We start from the raw sequence: 22,138 nt of genomic DNA, 5'->3' as shown, positions 1-22,138 counted from the left end.
TAAAAAAACCAAAACCAAGCAATGAAAACCACACTGCTTAGCATTAGCAGTGAAATAATTAGATCTCTCTTCAGGATGGATTTATAGACTAGTAGCATTCACAGGCAGAAGCAGAACTTACTGGTTAGGATACTTTAAATTAATCACAGTAGTCCTAAAAACAGAACTAAGTAAGGAAGCAAAGCCTGAGGAAGCACAGAAAAATGGCACAGATGCCATGAAAAGACCAGATGTGGATCTAGGGTAACTCTTCCCAGAGTTTTCTTCTTGCTCTTTGGTCATTGTGAATGAGGGTACACATGCCAGCATCTCCCTTGGTGTCTGCCTGCATTGAGGGCACAGAATAAAGCAGGAAAAGAAGATAGTTTATGGGCGCGCTTGGTCAGAGTGAAGTGGTATTTTAAAGCCAGGGGTGTCATTTTTGGTTACAACAAACCTTAAAACTCAAGAAAATGCCTTTGACAACTGGTGTCATAGTGTTGCTTGCTGTGACAGATTTCTGTATGTGCCCAAGGCAATGGGTCTTTTTGCATTGTCAGATCCTTCCTTTTAGCTACTGGAGGCTACTGAAATTCAGAGATGAAGAGATAAAACAAGAGGATCACCAGTATTCATATACAAATGAGGATTTCAGGTGGGATTTTGAGCCCCTGTGCCTGGCATGAATCCCTGGCTGCCTGTTTTGCTCAGAGAACACTTGGATCCTAACATATATGGGTCTAAACCCTTATTTTTAAACCTGCCCACATCCCGACATGAGTGACACCTGCCGTTGTGGCTGGCACTTCAGTGGCCTTAGGGGGAACAGTGGGTAGACTCGGTCAGTGAGTCTCGCCTGCGGAGAAGCCACCTAGTGCTCTCGTTTCCCGTTTCCCCACTTTTGTGACAATGTGGGGGGCAGCTGCGACCCCTCGGCGGGATGCCCTTGGCCCGGCTGGCGAGCATCCGCGCCCCGGAACGGCTGTCGACACTTCTCCTGAACCCCCACCGGAGCAGGGCTTGGGGAGCCTCCCTGGCCCCGTGTTCTGCCCGGCGGGGGTGTGAAGCCGGCGGTGTGGGGCGGCAACCGAGTCCTCTGGACGCCCCTCAGCCACCCGCTGCCTTCAAAGGCCGCCGAGGTCGCCGAGGGGCCGGCGGCGGGAGGGACGGCGGGGAGAGGGGAGGAGTCGGCCCCGCGGCGGGGGTCGGGCCGGGCCGGGCCGGGGGTGGAGCCGCGGGCTGGCGGGTCGGGGCGAGGGGGAGCCCTCCCCTTCCCTTCACGAGCGAGCCGGAGAAGGCGCCTCTGCAAGTTCTCCTGCGCCGCCGGTGCCGCCCGCAGCCCGCAACATGGTGAGAGGGGTCGCGGGACGGGAAGTTCGGCGGCGGCGGCCGCCCCGCTGCTCCCGGCCCGGCCCGCTCTCACCGCCGCCCCGCTCCCTCTCTTGCAGATCTGGAAAACTCTCCCGCTGCTCTGCGCCCTGCTGGCCGCCGCCCGCCTGCGAGCCGAGGTAGGCGCGGGGCCCCGGCGGCGGGAGGGGGGAACGGGACGGGACGGAGTGGAGACAGCGGGGGCGCCGCGGAACCCGCGGGGGAGCAGCCGGGACCGGGGAAAGTGGCAGCCGGGGCGGAGAGGGAAGTTGCAGGGCCGATGGGCGCCTCGGTAGGGGCAAGGGGCTGTGTCCCCTCCGGGGCCGGACCCCTTCATCCCCCCGCCGAGGCGGGCTCCCCGGGACAGCCCCCTTTCCTCCCTCCCTCCCTCCCTCCTTTTCTCCATCCTTCCCTCCTTTTCTCCATCCCTCCCTTCCTCCCGCGCCGTCTTTCACTCGCTCTTCTTTTCTTCCTTTCTTTCACTGCAATGACACTGAAAACGTTTGAAAGCCCCCAGCTGCAGCCCCCCCAGCTCTGGTGTCGGAAAACAAATGGTGCCTGCATTGCTGGGTGCGGCGGCCTCCCTTAAAAGTGAAGTCAGAAACAAAATATTTGATAATTACGGCAGGGGCAATGTGGAAGTGATTTGGGGGAAATGAACTCAAGCTGGGCTGGGAAGGGAGGCCGAGCCTGCCTTCGGAGGAAAGCGGTCCCGCTCCGGGGCAGCTTGTCCTTCCTCTCTGCATTTTTTCTCCCTCCATATTTCTCCCAGATGGTGAGACCCACCCTAGAGCATCGCAGTTTGGGTCCATTGAAAAAAAAAAAAAAGCATAAACAAGTTTGATTCCTTCTTTTTCTTCCTCCCATCCGTGGACCGTGCTGCCCGGGTTATTGTAAAGAGTGGGGTTTAGAATGGAGCCCATCGCTGTTGCACTCTCTCTCTCCCTGAGCAAAGCTCTTTGTGAACTCCCTGCAACGGCCAGGTGAGGAGCAGAAGTGAGACAGGGTGTTGTTAGCCAACACTGTTGAGCTCTGATTGCTGCTGTCATGAAAACCAAGGGGAGTGGGACTGAGCTGTCGTATGGACCTGCATTTCACATCTGCCTGTACGTGATAATATTGTAATGCATGTTCTACCCAAAGTGTGACATACTTATGCAGTGAACGTTTCCATGCATCCTCTCCACACTGTCCTGAATAAGCCAGATCATGTTTACTCATTTTCTTAGGAACCCTAAATAAGTCTATTCAATATACACCAATACCTCTGTAGGAAGGAGGTGCATAGCATCCATAAGAAAAGTTATAACAGTTAAGTAATGGTGACACTGGTCTCAGTAAAGCCTTCTGGGATCAGTAACCCAGAGAAACACCCAGAATATGTTTGGTCCTGTATTTGTGATTTCATTGGTGTCACTAACATTGCCGAAGTGCTAAATCCTGCTTTTTGCCTAATGTTCTGTAATTTGTAGTACCTGGATAGCTTCCCAGATGTAAGTATTGTCATGCTTCTGTGTCTCACCTGCAAACTGAAAGTAAGAAAAAATGTACAGCCATCATATTCAAAACTTAGTTTTAAAGGCCAATTCATGCTTGAGTGAATAAATTATTATTATTAATATTATTAGCTTCAGAGATAATGGTCCAGGTGGCAAACCAGTGAATGTTTTGGTTTGATTCCAGTCTAAATTCAACAAAACTTGAGACTGATGACTAAAGTCTGGGTCTGGTTTCAGGGATAATGGACACTTTGGGTGACTTTTATTTTGAGGTTCAGTTTGATTCTTCTTTGCTAGTAGCTGCCAAGCAGTGAATATCAGTTCAGTCACGGTTTGTTTCCCACCCTCTGGGGTATTTAGACCTTCTCATTTTCTAGGGAGTGGGCTATGCTTGAAGGTGAGCTGCTTGTAATTCAGAGACAGCTTTGATGGTTGCCTACTTCTAAATGTTTCTTGTTACTACTCTACTGCATCACTGGCATTCAGTAAGATTAGTGTGGCATTTTCTTATGTGGTTTTCCCTTTCCAGATTTTGGAAGCGATAACCCTCTCTATGCCTTTTGTTTCTGCTGCAGCTTGCACTTTGTCCCTTTTGGTACATTTGGAATATTAACACTGAGACTTAAGCTTCTAATCATTTTGTTAGCAAAATGTATCTGAGTTGTACTGGGGTTCTTGTAAAACATTTGTTTCTACGACATTATTAGGTTGTCTTGGTGTGAAGGACAGATGTCTGCTAAGAAAGGCAGGAGCCTCTCTTTGAAATGGAGAATGTAAACCCCTTCCCTCCAAATTATTATAATTTTGAAATTAAGGGGCTTTCAGCCAAATATGTGGGAATAGGAATAACAGTTCTTTACTAGGAAAATTAAAATAGAGATACAGTATTACATAGAACAAACCCAAAACACTGACAGAATACAACCTGACGCCCCATCAGTCAGGGTGTTGGTAGCAGTCTGATTAAATGGTGGCTGCAGTTCTCTTGGAGTGACAGATGTGGTTCAATTGAAGCAGTGGTCCTGTAGAAGGGTGTAATTTTCCTCCGAAGGTCCAGAGATGATGTGGAAAGGTCTGTTTTTTCCTCTGGAATCCAGTGGAAAAAAGGCTGCTTTGGTGTTCTAAATTTCAGTTTTATCTAGGAAAGGCTTGGCTCCTCCCCCTAGGTGGAGCATTTTATAATGGGCGATGTAATTTTATCAGTCATGCAATGGAACTCAATGGTCCATTAACGGCAGATATCTTCCTGGAGGAAGGTTGGGTTATGAAAAAGATAAAGATGACTGCCCCACTTGGTTTTAGTAGATGGCCTGTTAGCAGAGAATATCTCCCATGGAGATAAGGATTACTGCTCTACCTGGTTTCAGCAGATGGTGATAGAATACATACTTTTGGTCATATTCAGTATTGCAATCTAAGTCATAGGAGCATAATTAGAGTCGTTAAAGAAAGAAAGAAAGAAATTGCTTCAGTGAATGTTCCTGGCATAACTTCATGTAGACTGGAAAATCTGAGGCATGCCAGAACTTGGGAGCTTTTCTTGGCCTGGTTCAGTAATAGTCACAAGAGCAGTAGATGGTGAACTGTACTTCTCAGACGGAGGCCAGCCACCAGCTTCAGACAGCCCCTTTTATCTCTGTCTTCCTGGGTCAGACTCAATGAGGTGGCTGTTCACTCATATTAACAGGAATGCTACAGATGTGAAGTTACTCATGCTCTCAGCTGGGGCTCCCAAAGCATACGGAGTGATTTTTGTGAAGCATCCATCACAATAGAGGAAAAGGGAGAGGCTTGAGGTGCCTGTTAAATGTTCTAAAAGTCAATCAGCTGTTCACATCCTGCTGGAGTAAGTTACCTAGTTAACACTGGAGAGGAGTCCAGTTGCTATTTGATTCTGCCCATTGAGGTCTGAAGGGTGGTGTGTGGGACCACTTCCATACCAGCATCATTCTGTGTCCCACAGGGTTACTTGTTTCACAATAAGAGTGTGGGGTTTTCTTGTTTTCATTTTCGCTTAAACCTCATTCAGAATCTTTGGGAAAGTTATTTTCACCATGAATTTTAGATGTTAGCAAAGAGGTTTACACCAGCATGAGTGTATTGATGTGAAATGTTGATACAAGTCCTTTCTTGAATCCAGCCTTGCTAAGAGGAGAGGTCACTTCCCTGGCCTGCCTTCTGCTCCTTGCAAGTTTTCTGGCCATTCAGAATAATCTCTGGGGCCTGTAGCTGTTCTTCTGAACTATCTTTAACCCATTTCTGGCCAAATGAGCTAGCCTTTGGAAACGTGTAAATGGTTTAATCCGACTTGTCTCATTTTGGCTTAAAAGGTAAAGCAGAGGAAAGAAGGCCAGCGACTCCCCTCGTGAGGACAGGTACAGGAGACGGATCTGAGGTGCTATAACCCCTGAGCAATATAGTGGTGACATTTTTTTTTTCACCTGACCTCTGTTTCCCTCAGTTTAATTTTCCTATATGAAAAGCTGAAAAGAGATGTTAAGGGGGAGAGAAAAGGCAGAGGTTTCAGTTTGCTTAACTTACCTAAGTGCTTCCTCTTGATCTGACTTGGCTGCTTTTTCATGTTAGGAGAGCAACTCTTCACCCTTTCATTTCCACCCTTGTGCCCTTTGCCAGCAGAGTACTTGCGTGCACCAGGGAGTTTGGAGCTGGGAATTCAGATGGTCTTCACAGGACTTGGTATACTTCGTCCCACTGGGCTGTTCACATGGTGTGGCCAGCATCAGGAGCTTTTCCCATGTTTTTGCAATGGACAAAACCTAAAAACCAATGTCATAATAAATGAAACTGATTAAATTTAATTTGAGATCTTTATGTAATCGCATAGCTGTATTTGGCCCTGAAGCCATCATTTTAAGATGGTTGCATTTTGAAATTAAGTGATAGAGACTTTATGAATAGTTCAGTCCTGCTTTCACTGATAATTTAGCCAGGACAGTGGACAGAAAAGGCAGCGTGGTGCCAATCATGTGGATTACTCAGGCTGTTTTTAGTATGCACTGGCTTTGTGCAATAAAACCCAGCAGTAACACATTCATAAAATAATTTAATAAAAATGTCTTCCCAGGTCTAGCCTAGCAAGCACATCATCAGTGGAAGAAAAGATTACATCCATTTTTTCTCCTTGAGCTGGATTTGTGATAATAGGTGTCTCCCTTCTTGTAATCCTTCCCTTGAGTGCTAGACCAGGCGTTGCTGGAGTTGCATCTCAAGACAATAAGCACCTTTTAAATGGGAAACAGGGAAGAAGTAGTTCTTCCCTGGGAGCGCACAGCAAAGCCTGTTTTTTAAGCTGCATGCTGTGCCACCAGGCTGTTGTGCTGCAGATGTCCCAGGAACTAGAGCCTGGGAGATGGACCAAGCAGTTCTGTCCAAGGCACCTCATTGTGCTGAACTCACTGGCCAAATGCCTCATGTAGGAATGTTTAAACAAATTCCCCAGCTGTTCTGAAGGGGCTGTAATCTCTGAGCAGCAGTATGTGTGGCACAAGCTCTACAGCAGACATGATGTCATGTAGCACTTACATGTGTGTGGCACCCAAATGTTGCTTCTCAGATGGAGCTGCTGTCAGAGCTGAGCTGCTTTGTGCAAACACACCAGTGGCTGAGTGAATGACTTTATCTGCCAGAGTGCAAATTCCTTGCCAGTAATTAACAAGGGGCTGCTGCTGTGGGCTGTCGAGGAGACAGCTCTGCTCCCAGCACAGGAGGAAGGGACTGACTGAGTCTCCTGTTGCATTTTCCAGCTGCTGTTATTGGTACAGCTGCTTACTCACCAGGAGGCTTTGGGGCACCTTTGATCTTTCTTGTGTGGTGTTACATGAGCTGGGGAGTGTATCTCTTTGTACAGAGGAGAGTTTGTCACAAATTTCAGCCAGATGTCTCTTCTCAGACTGATGAGACTCCCATTAACCAGGCTGTGTTTCCACTACATATCCTGTGAGCTAGATGAGATTTGAGACTGGTTCCCAGAAGTGTCTTGTTTACCTGGGTTGCATCTAACTTTGCAGGGAAGTTGGCTTCTGCTCCACTGTGATAGCTATGCTAATCTGTGAATAACCAGCATTTCCTTGGAGAGATTTCTTTCACAGTGCTGTATCTGAGTTTAGCAAGCAAAAAGAGCAGCCTGCTTTTGTGCTGTGAAGCGTACTTCCTTCTATGGCTGCATCTGGGTGGTAGACAGGGGGTTATACTCATCTGGACTTTATCATGGGTTGTAGGTTTTGCCACAGCTGTGTACAGTTAGGTGTGAGCTGGTTGTAACAGGGGTGTATTTGCTGTCAACTGTGCGATTCTGATTATGGCAGTAAATAAAAAAATGGCAGATAAATCTGAAAGGTTCAATGCTCCGTTAAAGCATAGATAACTAGCACAAGCAGCTACTGTGTGGCATTTTCTTGCTACGTTTTTTCAAGTGCACTTCAGTGTTGATCTGGGCTGAGGATGCCAAGCAGCAGTAATGAGCGGCTGTCCCTTCTCTGCCTTGCAAACTAGCTACCCAGAAGAGAAGTTCATATAAATTGTAAAATTTTACTACTGTGCTGTAGTTTTGTCACTTATTACAGTGTACTTCTTGGTTTTGGCGTGGGCCCTGTGGTTGCTTGGGGCAGTGGTTTAGATGAAGGCTATCTGTAAGAGTTGAAGAAAAGCAAATTCATGCTCCAGTCTGCAAATGTAGAATTTCTTGCAGACATCTGCACCTTGTTTGGAGTGCATCAGGAGGCCTATAAGTTAGAAACAAATTGGAGGCTCCTTTTGGACAAATACCTTGGAAACAGCGAAGGATTTGGGGTGGATGACTGGGGATGAGTTTAGTATCTTGTCAACTTCAGCTGGAAGTGAATTCCATCTTTCCACTGTTTGGGAGCTAAACAGCATTTTCCTTGGCTGTACCCTCCCAACTGCTGTCCCAGAGATGGACCTTTAACCACTTTCTCAAAATACTTCAATGCTGTGTAATGGACTCCATAGAACACAGCTTTTCTTGTTCCTTCTCCTTAGTCCTTCCCTTTTGCACTGCAAAGAGCAGCAAATGAGCTTGAAGGAGCAATGGAAAGCAACAGATAACACCATGACAGAGCCACTGCCTTTCATTTGCTGGAGGAGAGGATTTGCACACATTATGCTCCAAGCACAGAAGGGCTGTTTGGACAGCTATTTGTTATCCAGTGCTGGTTGTCCCTAGCCAGTACATGTTCCTTCTGATCCCATCCCTGCTTCTTGCACAGAGTCCTGAGACTCTAGGATCAAGACTCAAGGATCAAGAGACCTCGGGAATATAAATGCTGGTGGAGCTTCCAGCTTAATCAGGTTTTTCCCAACAAAGAAAGTTTCAAGAAGCAGTGATTTGAAGGTTGTTTTATATCCAGAAACAAATTCTTTAGTTTTGTATCTATTTATGGGGAGACCTAGAGAGGTTGTAGAAAGACTTGCTTGGAAGTACCCATGGCAGTAGTATGACTCAAATCTGAAAGGGTCTTAAGTCTTCCAAGTCACACAAGGGGAGCAGAGGTTGTTAAAGTATTTGATAAGACAGAAGCAAGAGTGGGGTGACAGGAGGGGGCTGGCAAAGGTACCTGTCTCTGATGGAGAGATGTACTGGTAAACCTTGTCCTAATGAATGAGCCCGGAGCGTGTGTGTACTTCCTGCCATCAGAAATGCTATCCTTGTCTGCCTTTTCCTTGTCAACCTGCTGCCATGGTGAGATATTTTGAGGCTTGGTGTCAGAGAGGCAGAACAAGGAATTTCCATCTTTCTACCAGGATGGGCTTTGGCAGGCACTGGCCAGCTGATAAGTTGGCCTCCAGTACTGTGTTGTCCAGGGATGGTTTTGACAGCAGAGCCTGTTGCTGTTTTCCCAACAATGAATCCATCTGGAGGACTCTTCCTGGGAAGGTGCCCCTGCCATTTAAGCACTGGTAATTTTAGCCTGAAGCCAGAGCTTTCTTTCTGCATGATGTAACTCCTTGCATATGTACTTCTTGCTGCTCTGGGACTTTCTTTCCTCTCCTGGTTTTGGCCGCTTTTTCATGTTTATGTTCAAGAAGGCTTAAGTATGAGGAATTTGAATTGTTGTCTCATTTCCTGTATGTAGGAGGAAGCAATTTCATTGGGGAATTTTTGCAATGTCTGGATCATTTAGTTGTCTGGGTGAGCAAAATTCCTCAGGGATAACTGTAAAGGTTGTGACTGAGCTCTGATCTGCAGTTTGTGCATTCAAACCCAGGGCTCTGGAAGATTAAGGTGGCAAGGGACCAAGCATTCATGTCGGAGGCATCACCTTCAGCTTGGCAGAAAAGCTGCAGTGTTCCTGTCTAAGGACAGTATGTTTGCTCCACATGATGCAAGTTCTGAGGTGTTTCAAGTTAATATTTATTTGCTGTGGGGTTTTGGCAGGGTGGAGGGGTTACAGCAGACTGAGCATCTGTGGTTCAAACACTTTCAGAGCCTGTGGACATCAAGAAAATGCAAATAGACTCTCTGCAGACCAATTTATCCTCATTCTTAGCATGATGCAAGGCACCTTACTCCTTTAAGCTGTGGTGCTCACATCTATAAAGCAAGGGTAATGATGGTGCTGTGCCTCATAGCAGGGTTTATAAAGCTGAGTGCATTCCTGTTAAGGAAAGTTTAAAAGCCCTCATGTAGAAGGTGCAGCAGTCATTGCAGAGGATCATTTTCCTTGCCAGCAACAATAACAATAGTAAGAAAAATGGAGACAAAATGTAGACCAGAGTCACTGAGTGATACATCAATTTCTTGCCAGCCAGTAAAGATGTGCAAAAAGTGCTTAATATGGGCCACCTTCAAGGTGTGAACCAATGGCTCACAGGTGGAAAAGTGGTGGTTGAATGTTTTGATGAAGCCAGAGAGAAAAAGAAGCAGGTCATAAAGTGGGAGAGCTGAGATGTCTCAGAGAGGATTGCACTTCTGGGGTGCACTTGCTCTCACAGGAAAACAGTAAGCACCTTTCTATCTTCTAGTATCTTAGAGGAAAAAAAAAGCTAGAGTTGTGCTGTAAGGGGAGCACTTGACATTATGGGAATGCAAATTTCCCAGTATTCTGGTTAAGTAAAGAACCTTACACAGGGCATAGTCCCTTGCTTTCCCTGACAGATCTGCCAGAGGTTGACAAGGGAGAGAAGGTGTGTTAGCAATTTCCATTGGTTGTCATGGAAACTAATGGAAATTATTCTTTCTTTTTTTCTTTTGGTCTGTCTGTCGTAAATGAAGATTTTGTTAAAACAACTAGGAAGCATTCTTTCTTTTTCTCTGTCTTTTGTTTTTAACACTTTAATTGCTGACTTCTGCTCTTTGAAAGTATTTTGTTGGCAGAATTTTCCTAGGGAAGTTGTATGCAGTTTTTGAATGCTATAAAGTTTGTACAGGGGATGAGCATCTGAAGTAGGGCAGCTGCTTGGCAGTTCTGTGTGCTGAGCTGCTTTCTACCCTGACAGCTTCTGCAAGGTACCCATCTGACCATTTTCTCACCAAAAGGCTTAAAAGCAAGTTGGCAGGTAGCCTGAGTGTTCTGTTTCCCATGTAAATGGTAAGCAGATGATTAGTTACTCTGAAAAAGCTCAAGCTGGATGAAAGAGAGATGATAATACCAATTTATCAGCCAGTGAGTTGTCAGGCTTGCTGACACAGTGATGGTAAAGAGCTTAGAGAATTTCAGATTAGAGTTGTGGGTGTAACACAACGTATTATTATTACTATTTCATGTAAACATCATCATGCTTTGTTGCTAAAAATATGGCTGTATACCAACTCCACTGACACTAAAATGGGCAATTTTCCCCATAGATTAATGGATGGTGAGACCAGAAGGAGCTATTGTGCTTTTGTTCTGCCCTTCTACATAATATAGCCCATATATCTTGGAGGTTTTTTTATTCATTCCATTTGCTCTGAACTCTACTATAATATGTCTTAAAAGCATCTAGTCTTATTAAGTTATTACTTCAAATGGAAAATACCACTGTGTTTGGTATGTTACTGCAGTGGTTAATTATCCTCATGCTGTTACACGTAATTTCTGGCTTGCATTTGTCTAGTTTGGTCCGCCGATGCTGAATCTTCTGTTTAATCCACTGAATAGAAGCCTTCAATCCAGTGTGTCTGTTCCCTGCTGCTGTAACTGTGCCCTGCACAAGGACTGCTCCCAGTCTTGTCTTTGGCAAACTGAACAGTCTGAGCTCCTCAAGCCATCCCCTGGCAAGGCGAATTTCCTGATCTCTTGCTCAGTACGAGGTCTCCATGCTGTGCATCCCCTTTACCAGTGTGTTAGTGCTCCCTCACTCTGTGATGACAGGGCACCTCCATGTGCTTATTACTGGGAATCCAAAAATACTGGGCAATATAAATTGTGAAAAGAAGAAAGGCAAAACTACTATGAGCCCTAATTTCCTGCTAGGGAGTTTATACACGTTAACACACACACATACACACACACCATCAGGAAGCACAGCTGATGTTTTCACAATGGGGGGACTCCCCTAGTACACAATTGTGCTGTTACCAACTAAAGCCTTGGGTTTGAGTTTCCTAAAATATACACTTAAGTTAAAGATCAATATTTGGAGGCTTTCTGACCCTCTTGACTTCACAGGTGAGATTTGGCTGGTCTGGGGGCCAGGAGGTGTGCTCAGCACAGCTTGTGTCCTGTAGGAGGCAAGGGGCTGAACTGCAGCACTTCAGCCAGCCTGTCCTCAGGCAGCTTGAGCTGAAGTTTGCTGGGGTTCCTGTGCTCCCCAGCCAGTGCCCTGAGCACGATGTCCCTTTGTCTTTAAGTAGGGATGTTTTCCTCCTCTGAGAGAAAGTAGAAGGCTGTCTGTGTTTCTTGTAAACCTCAGGCCCTTCCGGTTCACATCTTGGAAAGGGCAAGGGCAAGGCTGAAGGTTTGTGTTTTCATAGCTTTAAGGCATCTTCCTGCATGGCAGCCTTTACTGGGCAGCAGAGGCATTCAGATAAAGCAAGCTCGTGCACTTTTTCTGTGGGCAAGCTAGTTGGAAGTCTTTTTTTGTTGGTGATGAGAGGTGAAAGGTAGTAGTTGCCACTCCTGAGGTGATGCTTTCTGCCTGTGCTCTGCTGCAAGCTTGAAACTAATTTTTAATAAAAGTCTGGCAAGAGACAACAAAGCCCTGTTTCTCAGGGCTGTGATTTTTAGACTTGTAAGCAAAATTCCTTCAGGCATGCATTTAAAGGAATGGTTACAGAGCATGTGAGTTGTTCTGCCTGTGAGCTGCCCTGAAGAAAGGTGAGCATCTCCTGTGCTGCTTTGTCTTTGTGATCCCTCTTCTTTTTTTCTCTGCCCCCCTGGCAGTTGAAAACTGAACTCTGCCCCCAGAATAACTCTGGATGTTGGGGATGAGGGTGAACATGGTTTTGAATTTTTTATCTTTACAGGCACGAAGGAAAACATTGGAAAACAGAGCATAGGGAGTGCAAAAGAGGTGCCCTCCCTCTCTGCCCCATCTCATTCCCTACAGCCTCTGTGACAGAAGCCTTTTGCTGGCTGCTCTGTCTTTTGGATACAGGAGAGCATTAATGCTTTTTCAGACAAGCTGTAGTCTGTCGCCATGGTTCCTCTCACATAAAACCTCTCCTTCGGAGCCTCCAGCAGCATACAGGATTTCCACCTCCCCACAAGATATTTGCCCATGGTCCCCTGCTGGAATGGGGAACTCGTCAAGGGCTCATTTATTGCAGAGACAAATTCCAGAGGGCCGAGGTGAGGTACTCAAGGACACAAGGTACCATGACTGAAGGGTGGGTGCAGAAGCATTCATAAGCTTAATTCTATGTGAGAAGGGCTTTGTGTCCTTGCTCATACTCATGCAGTGCATGGCAGAATAGTCACAGAACAACTGCAGTTGTTGGCGAAAGGTGAGGATGGGCTTACCTGGCAGGACTTACACAGTTTCCCAGACTTGCACCAGGCTTCCCGTGAAATATTGGATTAGCACTGAAGACAGATAATGTATCTAACATTCATGAAGAATAGGGGACTTAGCTTCCTAAATGATGATACTGGTCTGAGCCTAAGTACTTCAAGGTGGTTTTTTGGTAGAATTTTCCTGATCCTGTGTCAGTGTGTAAGATTCTTAAAGGAGAGCTTTCTACCCCATGACCACATTTAGGTGACAATGCAGTGCAGTTCATGCCTGCTTTCAGGAAGCAGCTATCTGATACAGCAGTGGAGAGTGTGCATACAGCTATCTCAGCTTTCATTCCTAGGCCTATTTGTTTAGCCAGCAGGTGTTCGCACAGTAAGTACCAGGAGTCCCAAATTAATTCCTTTCAGCCTCTGTCCCATCCAGCAGCATTATGTGTTCCTAAGAGGTTGTTGAAAGCATTAGGATGTCTTGGGGAGGAGTGCCCATATTTGCATCATTATTTTTTATAGGATTTAGCTGTTAAAAGCCAGGCACACTGTGTACTGCTGGTTGCTGTCCCAGTGTTAGTATAGTCTGACCTCTGCCGTTGAATGGTCTCCGAGAAGAGGTGGAGAGCGGAGGAATTAAAATGTCTTGGCTCAGATAAAGATACAAAACTCAGGTAGATGAAGAAACATGGTGAAGTCCATGCATAGAGTATGCAGAGGTGTAAAGCATGTGTTTCACAAACTATTGCTTGGTGTGTTTGATGATGTATGAGAAGGTGAAGGAACAAGATTTAATGGAACATTGATGTGACTGGAAGAATGGCATCCTTTATAGCAGGGCTGTGCTGGCATCCTGCATTTTGGAGGATATGAGGCTCATGAAAATCAATTGTGTTTTGCTGTAACAAAGGACTTGGAGGTTTGGGCTCGGACAGCTGAAGTGCAGTGTGGCCATGGCTGCCTGTGGCAGCCTTTGGCCAAGACTGCCATCATGCAGCTGGGATGACTGGACAGGTCATGGAGCATGTTGTGCAGTGCTTATGGCACAGTGTGCATTGGTAACTGAACTGGGGCAGCTTTACTGTGGGAGATAAAGCTGTGAGCTGCAACACCTCAGCAGGAACTGCTCCACAACCGGTTGGGATACCTTTACTGTAGAGCTTCATTGCTAAAAGGGAGAAGGAAGCAGCCACAAAGGGTGTCCCTTTTAAAAAGAGACTTGATTTTCACCCACACCCTGGGCTTAATATTGCTGACTGAAACATTAAAGGCTTCTTGAATAAAGGTTCACTGTTGGGACTAGACTGTGTTTGTGTACGTGTTTCACAGTGTCAGGGTTGCCAAGGGCAAGAGCAAGTAATACATGCATGGGTAAGGGGGTTGTGATTCACCCAATAAGTGAGAATTGGTGTCAAGGCCTCATGAGTGACAGGCTCTTAAAGAGCAGCACAAATGCGGAAGACATTCATGTTCACAGTAAGATACTTAGCCTCTGGTGAGGACTGTTTCCTTCTCAGTTGCTGCATTGAAGTGGCTCAGGAATTAGAAGTGCTGGAGGACTTAAAACACAAGGAGAAACATAGAGCCAGCCACTGGATTTGCTTAGGCTGTGATGAAGTTGTTGGGTGTTGTGATTGCAGTAAATCTTTCATTACAGGCTAAGATTATTTACTGTATCTTGCATTTGCCATAGGCTGAAGGAGCACACACACACCCTGTGTCTGACCTGAAGCACCTAAACCCTCAGAGGACCTGGGTGTTTGGCAGGGAAGGATTGGGAAGAGCTTTGCAAGTTTTAGTCTAGGAGCACTGTTAGACCTTCAGTGAGGCACTTTTGGGGCTTCTTTCGGTAGTGGGATTTTTTGCTAGGGTATTTTTGGCTTTGTTTGTTCGCTTGTTTTTAGATTATTTCAAACTGAGCTAACCCAAGTTACTGGGGAGCTGAAATGTGAGATTGGCTTTTTTTTTCAAAACAAACCAAGATTTCAAAAAGTTCTGTGTTGAGTTTCTGACCTTTCATTGCACAGTAATTGCAAAACTTCCAAATGGCCTGCAGCACCTTATATTGATTAACTGTGGCTCAATACATTGCTAGAGTATCAGATGCTATTTCTAAAATTGTTTCAGGTGAAACTGATCATGTTATCTTAATAGATTTCCTACAGCTTGCACATAAGTACAGGCAGTGTATAGTATAGCTTTGTTAAACAAAGCAAGTGGGGCATCCCGTACAGGAGATTTACTTCTACAATACACAATGATACTTTTAAGGTTTTTTTCCTCAATATTCAAAGGCTACCAGTGATTTCCTGGCGTGCTTAAGTCAAAGCTGGCTCTAGGGACATATATTAATAAATGCTTTGGGTGTGTGAATTTCTTGGGTTTTTGTAACTCTTTTTCAAAAAAGAAAACCTATTGTCCCTTCTAAATTTCCTATCTTAATTTCTTTCAACATATTGCATTTTATGTCTGAAATCTGCTCTGCATAGCAGCAGAGGGTCTGGTTGCATTGGGAATTGTAAAAATAGACTGCTTATACATTCAGGTGATGTCATTCCCAGAGGAGAGCCCTGGAAGGGGAGGGTGGTCAGGAGGGCTTCCTTATACCCAGTTAGGTGGTGGAGGATGCTCCTACTTTTACAGTGAGCTCTGAGCTAGTGGGAGCATGAGCAGGGCTGATAACTCTGTGAGATCTGGCTTTATCTTTTGCTCCCTGCCCCCATAGGGATCAGTAGATAGCCAAACCCTCATTTCCAACAGCAAAGAATGCTGCATCAATTTCTGTAGAATGAACATCTTTCATTAGTTCTTTAGCCCCTTTATTTTTATTAGTTCTTTAGCCTCTCTATTCTTTCAAGTTTCTTCTAAGCCTTTCATAGCAAGGAAGACATTTTGTTCTGTTCTTATCTGTTCTTTTCCTCCTTCAGTATACAGTCTGGGATCTCACCAATCATCAGCAATGCAGTCTAATATGCTGGGCTGCAAACTGTAGTGGCTGAGGCACAAGCATGTATTTCTTTCTGCTGACTTTATTAGAGGAGCTATAAATTCTGGCTGACCAACAAGGCGAACAGTCAAGGCTGGCAGACAGCTGTGCAAGCTAATGTCTTAAACTGCTGCAGTTGGATTTGCCAGAGGCTGCCTTCTGAAACCTCTAGTCTGCCTCTGGGTTGTGTCTATTAGAGTTTATTTTTTTCCCTCAGAAAATAATGGCAAAAATTGTCTTGTCTTCACTTGGGTTCTGCAGGAGAACCTATTATCCTACAGGGATATTTCCTCTCACCTCCCAGTGCAGCCCCAGCTGCAAACAAGCCACTTAATGTCATACATGGACTTTGCCAAAGTTGTGGCAATAACTGGGGCTGTCCTATGCTTAATGAAGACTGCAAGAATAGTGTGACCTTCTCTTTAGTTAATTGCTGCATTCATTAAATGGGAAATTTTCTGTGGAATACCAAAATTGTTTATACTGCATTAAGCAAGAGAAAGTTCGTCAGATATTTTATGCTTGTTTAGCTTAAAATATGTCCAAACTAAGTGTGCTCCCCTGCCTTTGATTTTAACATGAAGCATGAAGAACACGAAGTTTCAGCCTGCCACACGTCTCTCTGGTGTTTTTATAGCTCCACAAACAAGGAGGCTTGTGGAGAAACGTGAACTCTGCCACTTCTGCATTGTTGCAAAGGGAGAGTGTGGACACTGCCTTCACTTTATGGAACTGAGTTCTTCAGATCAGAGGGGATATTTTCAGGCAGTATTAGGCTGGTGCTGTGGGCTGGGTTTCCAGCGGGACTTGAAGGTTTTTGTTTCCTTTCTGTATCACTAAGCATTTCCAACATTGTGAATGTCAGGCTGTTTGGAAGAATGTTCTACTGTGGCAGAAGAACTGAAGTAGATCAGATTATTTTCTCTTTGAGAGAAGAGGTTGAAGGGAGGCATGCAGGGTTGGATACAAAAGGTAAAAAGATGAATGTCAGTCTTCTGTAGTATGGTTCCCAGGAGGATGGAAAGCCAAACTCAGATCATCAGCAGTGTCACCTCTGATTCAAGGAGTAGCATTTGGGAGCCCCAGTGGTCGAAAGCATGGGTAGGGTTGTGTTTTACAAGTTATAACACAGACATTCCCTCTGATTAGGGAGGCTACCAAAAATTCTCAGTGTCTGGTTTCTTGCTGTTGTCTGGGGAAACAGAGACATATAAAAAATGTTACCATTAAATTAACAAGCAAAAACCCCCATGGAAATATACCTGTCACTAAGCCAACTGACCTGGCTTTGGTAACTGCAGATTTGTTGTCTGTGCAGAGATCTTGGCTTCCACTGCAGCTATAAACATTTAGGTTTCTGGGACATTTCTGAAGTCTGGCACAGTCACCTTCATCGCTCAGGGAGGAATTGTTGCCGTGCAGGTAGCCTTCACATCTGTGGGGGCCATCGCCTTGTCATGTATCTTTTTCTACCACCTTCGTTTTGCCTTGAATACCCCCCATCCTATCTTCCTCAGCTCCAAGGTGGAAATCTGCTGAGCTTCAACTCCAGTTGATGTAAAAAATTAATTTTTTTGTGGGGGGAAGATATATGGTGCTTGTGTGGCTGCTTTTTGTATGAGCAGGGCAAATGGCACTTGAAGATGGTGCCTTGTGTTGGCAAGACCTGGTTGCCCAGAAGGGCCCTGGCCCTTCTAGGAATGAATTACTGTAGGTGAGTGCTGTTCTGGTATTGGGGAGGAAGATACCTGGGACCTGTAGCGCTGAACTCTGTCTGCAGTTGGTTTCTTATTTCTTTATGCTATTTTCTTCTGTGGTACACAGCATCTATAATTTTATTTTGCTGTCTGTTGCATCATCTATCTCAGCCCATTAGAGCATTTAAAATCATAGAATACCCTGAGTTGGAAAGGACCCACAAGGATCATTGAGTCCAGCTCCTGGCCCTGCACAGGACACCCCAAGAGTCACACCCTGTGCCTGAGAGCATTGTCCAAACACTTCTTGAACTCTGTCAGGCTTGTTGCTATGACTGCTTCCCTGGGTAGCCTGTTTCAGTGCCCAACCACCTTTCTGGGTGAAGAACCTTTTCCAAATAGCTAACCTTAACCTCCCCTGACATATTTTCATGCCATCCCCTCAGGTGCTATCACTTGTAATCAGACTTTTTTCTTTTTTGCTGCTTATTTTTCTGCCTAATTACTTGAGGAGCTGTCAAACCTCTCTAGGATAGCTGTTACTACATCTTTCTTGCTTGAACCAAAGACAAGCAAATAAAGTCATCACATCCAGGTGGTTTTCATCCTCTGTCTAGAGATATGGTGTCAACCACTGATTCTCTACTGTTAAGAGCATAGGGCTATGCTTCTCTTTTGAGAAAATATAGATAAGAAAATATGAAGGTCAGACATGAGGATGTGAGCTGCCTGTGTGCTTGGCTCCATAGTGCTTGCTTACCAGTAACTAAGAGGGAATTTTCATGAGTGGAGCAGCAGTAGCTCAGCCACCTTCACAGGCAAACGGTTTGTAATACCTGTGAATTCAGACTGCTGCTGTACTCATTCGGGCCCTGAGCTTCATCCCACTATGTGGCTGCTTGATGAGGGAACATAAAGCACACACTGGGATCTGCTGCCACACAGTCCAGGTCCCAAGGGGACTCTAGCTCCAGGGGATGATCATATCCTACCTGCCCTGACTCTTCTCTGCTCTCAGTCATGTCCTGAGCCTGCCTCTTCTGTGAAAACCATCTGATTCAGTTCTTTGCCCTTGTACTATCTGTCCTGTTTTCTCCTGGCCTCAGCATTGCTGGCTGTAATGATGGATGACCTGACAGGGAGATGTAGCAACCTGCCTTATATTTCATTTCTCCATGCTGTACCCCAAGAAGCAGATGCCTTTAAAATCCTGCAATCCCAGAAGAGAGCTCCTTTGGCATTTCTGTTTAGCTTGTGTTTGAGCAACATAATTTGGATCCATGAGCTGTAAGCTGATTATTCTCAGCAGAGACTGAAGTTTCAGAAGTAAAAAGATGCTAGAACCGTCACTGTGTGTAAATTGGTGATTTCCACAAACACACTAAATTGCTACAGTCCTTGAGAGATGGGATCATTTCCCCACAAACAAGAGGCACCAGGGTGACAAATTCAGGCTCTTGCGGAGGTGCTGAAGTCTGCTTTGTGTTCTGAGCACAACTTTAACAATTCCTCAAACATGGACAAAGCAACTTAATCTTGTTCTTAGAAATCATTGACCTTTTTCTGTTGACACTTTAAAATGAAAAGTCACCCCGAGGCAAACTTCTGACATGGAAACATTTCAACCTGAGCGGTTCAGTCCTGGCCAAGCTCTCAGCAGTGGAAAAGATACTTTCATAAGAGAAAGTGTCAGGCTGCTTTTAAGTATTGAGGTGCTACCTGTTACACCCATAACAGTGGGTGCCACCTTGAATTCTGTGAATCTGCTGGTTCAGCTGCTCAGCTGCTCTCAGAGAACCTTTAGAGGAGGTCAGACTGTGAAACACAAACCCAAGTAAAGCTGGAGGGGGATCAGAGCTGCTGTTTCATATACACAGCTTGGCATGTCTGTGTATTTTCCATTCACAAGGATGTCTTGCAAATACCAGATGTGTGAAACTATGCCTTTACCTTGGCTTTTACTACATTTCCCGTCATGGTACTTGACTCCTTACAGGCTGTGGCTGAGATTCATGACTTTGACGTCTGCATTATTAAATTAAACATGCACGGGATTGTTTGCCAACTGTGGGGCTGAGGGAGGCCAAAGGCCAACATCTATGCTGCTGTTAGACTGTCTTAGCTCTTACTTAGAGATGCTGCCTGTGAATTACTTCTTGGTTACTGGGGATCTGTGTTAACCCCTAAACCATGTCTGAGAACTTGCAGACCACACCATTGACCCTATTCTCTGAGCTTGGATGCCTGGGATTTTCCTGCTACTGCCTGGCTTTCTTGAATTTCCCAAAGTAAGCACTGCCTTTGAGCCTTAGTGCTCTGTGCCCATCCAAAAACCATACATTTCCTCGATTTTTCCCTTTGTGGTGTTCAGGAGTGAACTGTGCTCTGTCAGCCCTTAGTGGCTTCTCCTGGTGCCTCAGGGTATTCCTGTCCACAGTTGAACTTCAAGCAGCTTTGCTGGGATTAGCCTAGACATGGAGGATTACTGAAATATATGTGATATCTGTTATGAATTCACTCCATTTAGTGCTCTAAACTCTTCCTCCTTACTCATGGATTATCAGCCTTAGCTATTGCTAACAAGTTTGTTAGAAACACCAGCAGGGAGATGAGCCGATGCTGGTGAATTGACATAGTTTATTGTGTGCCATGGAGGAGTCTTCAGGTGGTTACAATCCCCAGTTCTGGCGGCGCAACTGCAAGTAGCGTAGAGGCAAAAGCTTGTGTGACACAGTTGTCTGGCATATGGATTGTGTCCCTGCTATGAAATCTCTATTTCTGAGCAATGGAGAGCTATGAAGTAAAATGAATCTCCCATGAAGGCTGCTCATCCCTCTATTTCTTCATGTAAAATTCGTTCACCAACAGCTTCAAGGACAATGCTATATTGCTCAGACACTTAATGCTGTAGAATTTGTTTTGGGAAATAATATAATTGCATTTTTTTCGTAACAAAGCCATTATACTGTCAAAAGCCTAATTTTTTGTTGCATTAGCCGATAGCCAGCAGAGATTGCTGGAAAAAGAAAATGCTTAGCTTAACTACATTTCTTGCTAGCAAGAAAAATGGAATGAAAACAAAATGAATTTATAATGAAATGGATTTATTTCTGGGCTTTCATATTCTGCTGTTGTTTGCTTTCTGAGAGGGCATTTAGAGCTAATTAGCAGCCCTAGAGACAGAAGTCCATTATTTATCCAAAGAGCAGCCAGGAATGGAGAGACAACAACAATGCAGCTTTCCTCCCTCACTTTTTCTCTGTCCTCTTCATCCCTTCTTCATTCCCAAAACAAGCCTCAAATTTGTCCAGAAGGGAACATTCTTCATCGAAGAGAGGACAACTAAGTCTGTGTGGTCTGCTGCCTTCTGTTGGAGATGCCAGCAGATGATTTGCTGGAGGTCTCCAGTTCCTCTGGGTCAGGTCCTTGTGCTGGGGAGAAACACGGCATGCCTGCCTGTGGGAAGCAAAGGGCTGGCAAGGGTGTCTGAATCTGTGCTTAACCACCCTTCTGGGAAGCAGGATCACAAGGGCTGTTTGAGGAACAAAGAGGATGAATGTGTGGTCCTGATGAAGAGATTTTGTAAAAGCCTGCACAAAAAAATAGTTTCTTCTGTGGGAACTAAAGCTAGGGGAAAAAAGTGGGACAGCCAGATACGAGCTGGTCTGTGGCAGCATCTCTACTCTCCTCTTCCTCCCTTGGTTCCAGGAATTGTTGCTGATGTCTCTACATGCTCTATCTGTGGTGCACGTGCACTTAGATACCTGCAGAGATCCCAAGCATCCATGGCAATTGTTGTCTGTAGCATGGCATTTTTGATTGCAGGTTTAGAGGCAGTTACAAATTATTTGAAACATAGCCCTGGTTTATTGGAGAAGGTTTACAATGTGAGGAAAATGCTGTCTTTTGTCTCTCAGCTGCCCACTGAGGTAACAGCACGGCAACTAATGGATATTAGCTCCAAAACTGTAGGGGATTTAGTTCTGGAGGTGGCTGTTCCCTCTCTGAAATAAAACTAGAGGTGCCTCATGTTGTTCCCAAACTATTGTAACCATGAGTGAATCCTTTCTACTTTGTCTCTAATCTTGCATGTCACATTTTATACACATTTTATACATTTTATATTTTTCCCTGTAAGGAACAGGAATTTGATGATCATGGCTTACTATCCTGATTAGAACCTTGGCTAAACTTGCACTGTAGTGGAAATATTAAATTCAGTTTTTTAACCTTTCTTTGCCGGCGTCTGGCCATAAAATGGTGTTAACTGCATATTTTCACCTCTGATTTGGCCCGTCCCCCAGATTTCAATGCAATAGGAGATTTTTGGATCTCATGCTTCTTCAAAAGTATTGCTGGTAACAATCAAAACAGAGATTACTTTTGTAAAAGAGCATTATTTATTAAGTCAGACATCTGTTTTTGCTTTCTCTTTTCCTCCCTTATGCTAAGCATGACAAGTGAATGAAATGCTAGGGAAATGCATTGTTTGAGTTAAAGTATGGAAGTCATATGCTTAGAGTAGCTAAAGCATAGAATTTTTTCTTATTCCATTGTGAAAAAATATGTATGAATCACTCATGAATGCAGTCACCCATGACATTAGGGGAAGGCTTATAACTGTAGAACAGTTTTGAGATCAGGCTTTCCATGGATGTGAGACAGCCAAAAATGACAGCCTTTAATGAGTATAATGTAAATGGA

The 22,138-nt window shown here is 44.9% G+C and overlaps 1 protein-coding gene across 1 annotated transcript in view; it reads left to right on the top strand.

Annotated features, from left to right (window-relative positions):
- The first annotated feature begins 1,197 nt into the window (after positions 1 to 1,197).
- The window catches only part of FSTL1 (follistatin like 1), a 51,712-nt gene continuing 30,771 nt past the window's right edge, over positions 1,198 to 22,138 (top strand). Inside the window, exons 1-2 of the mRNA XM_056494484.1 lie at positions 1,198 to 1,329; positions 1,428 to 1,487. Of these exons, the coding sequence (XP_056350459.1) occupies positions 1,327 to 1,329; positions 1,428 to 1,487 (63 nt within the window). The 5' untranslated portion in view covers positions 1,198 to 1,326. The remainder of the gene's footprint in view (positions 1,330 to 1,427; positions 1,488 to 22,138) is intronic.

The sequence above is a fragment of the Oenanthe melanoleuca genome, chromosome 1 (genome assembly GCF_029582105.1).
Source record: "Oenanthe melanoleuca isolate GR-GAL-2019-014 chromosome 1, OMel1.0, whole genome shotgun sequence".
Lineage (NCBI taxonomy): Eukaryota > Metazoa > Chordata > Aves > Passeriformes > Muscicapidae > Oenanthe > Oenanthe melanoleuca.
Note: the sequence above shows the minus strand (reverse complement) of the source record. Positions and strands in the feature narration are given on the sequence as shown.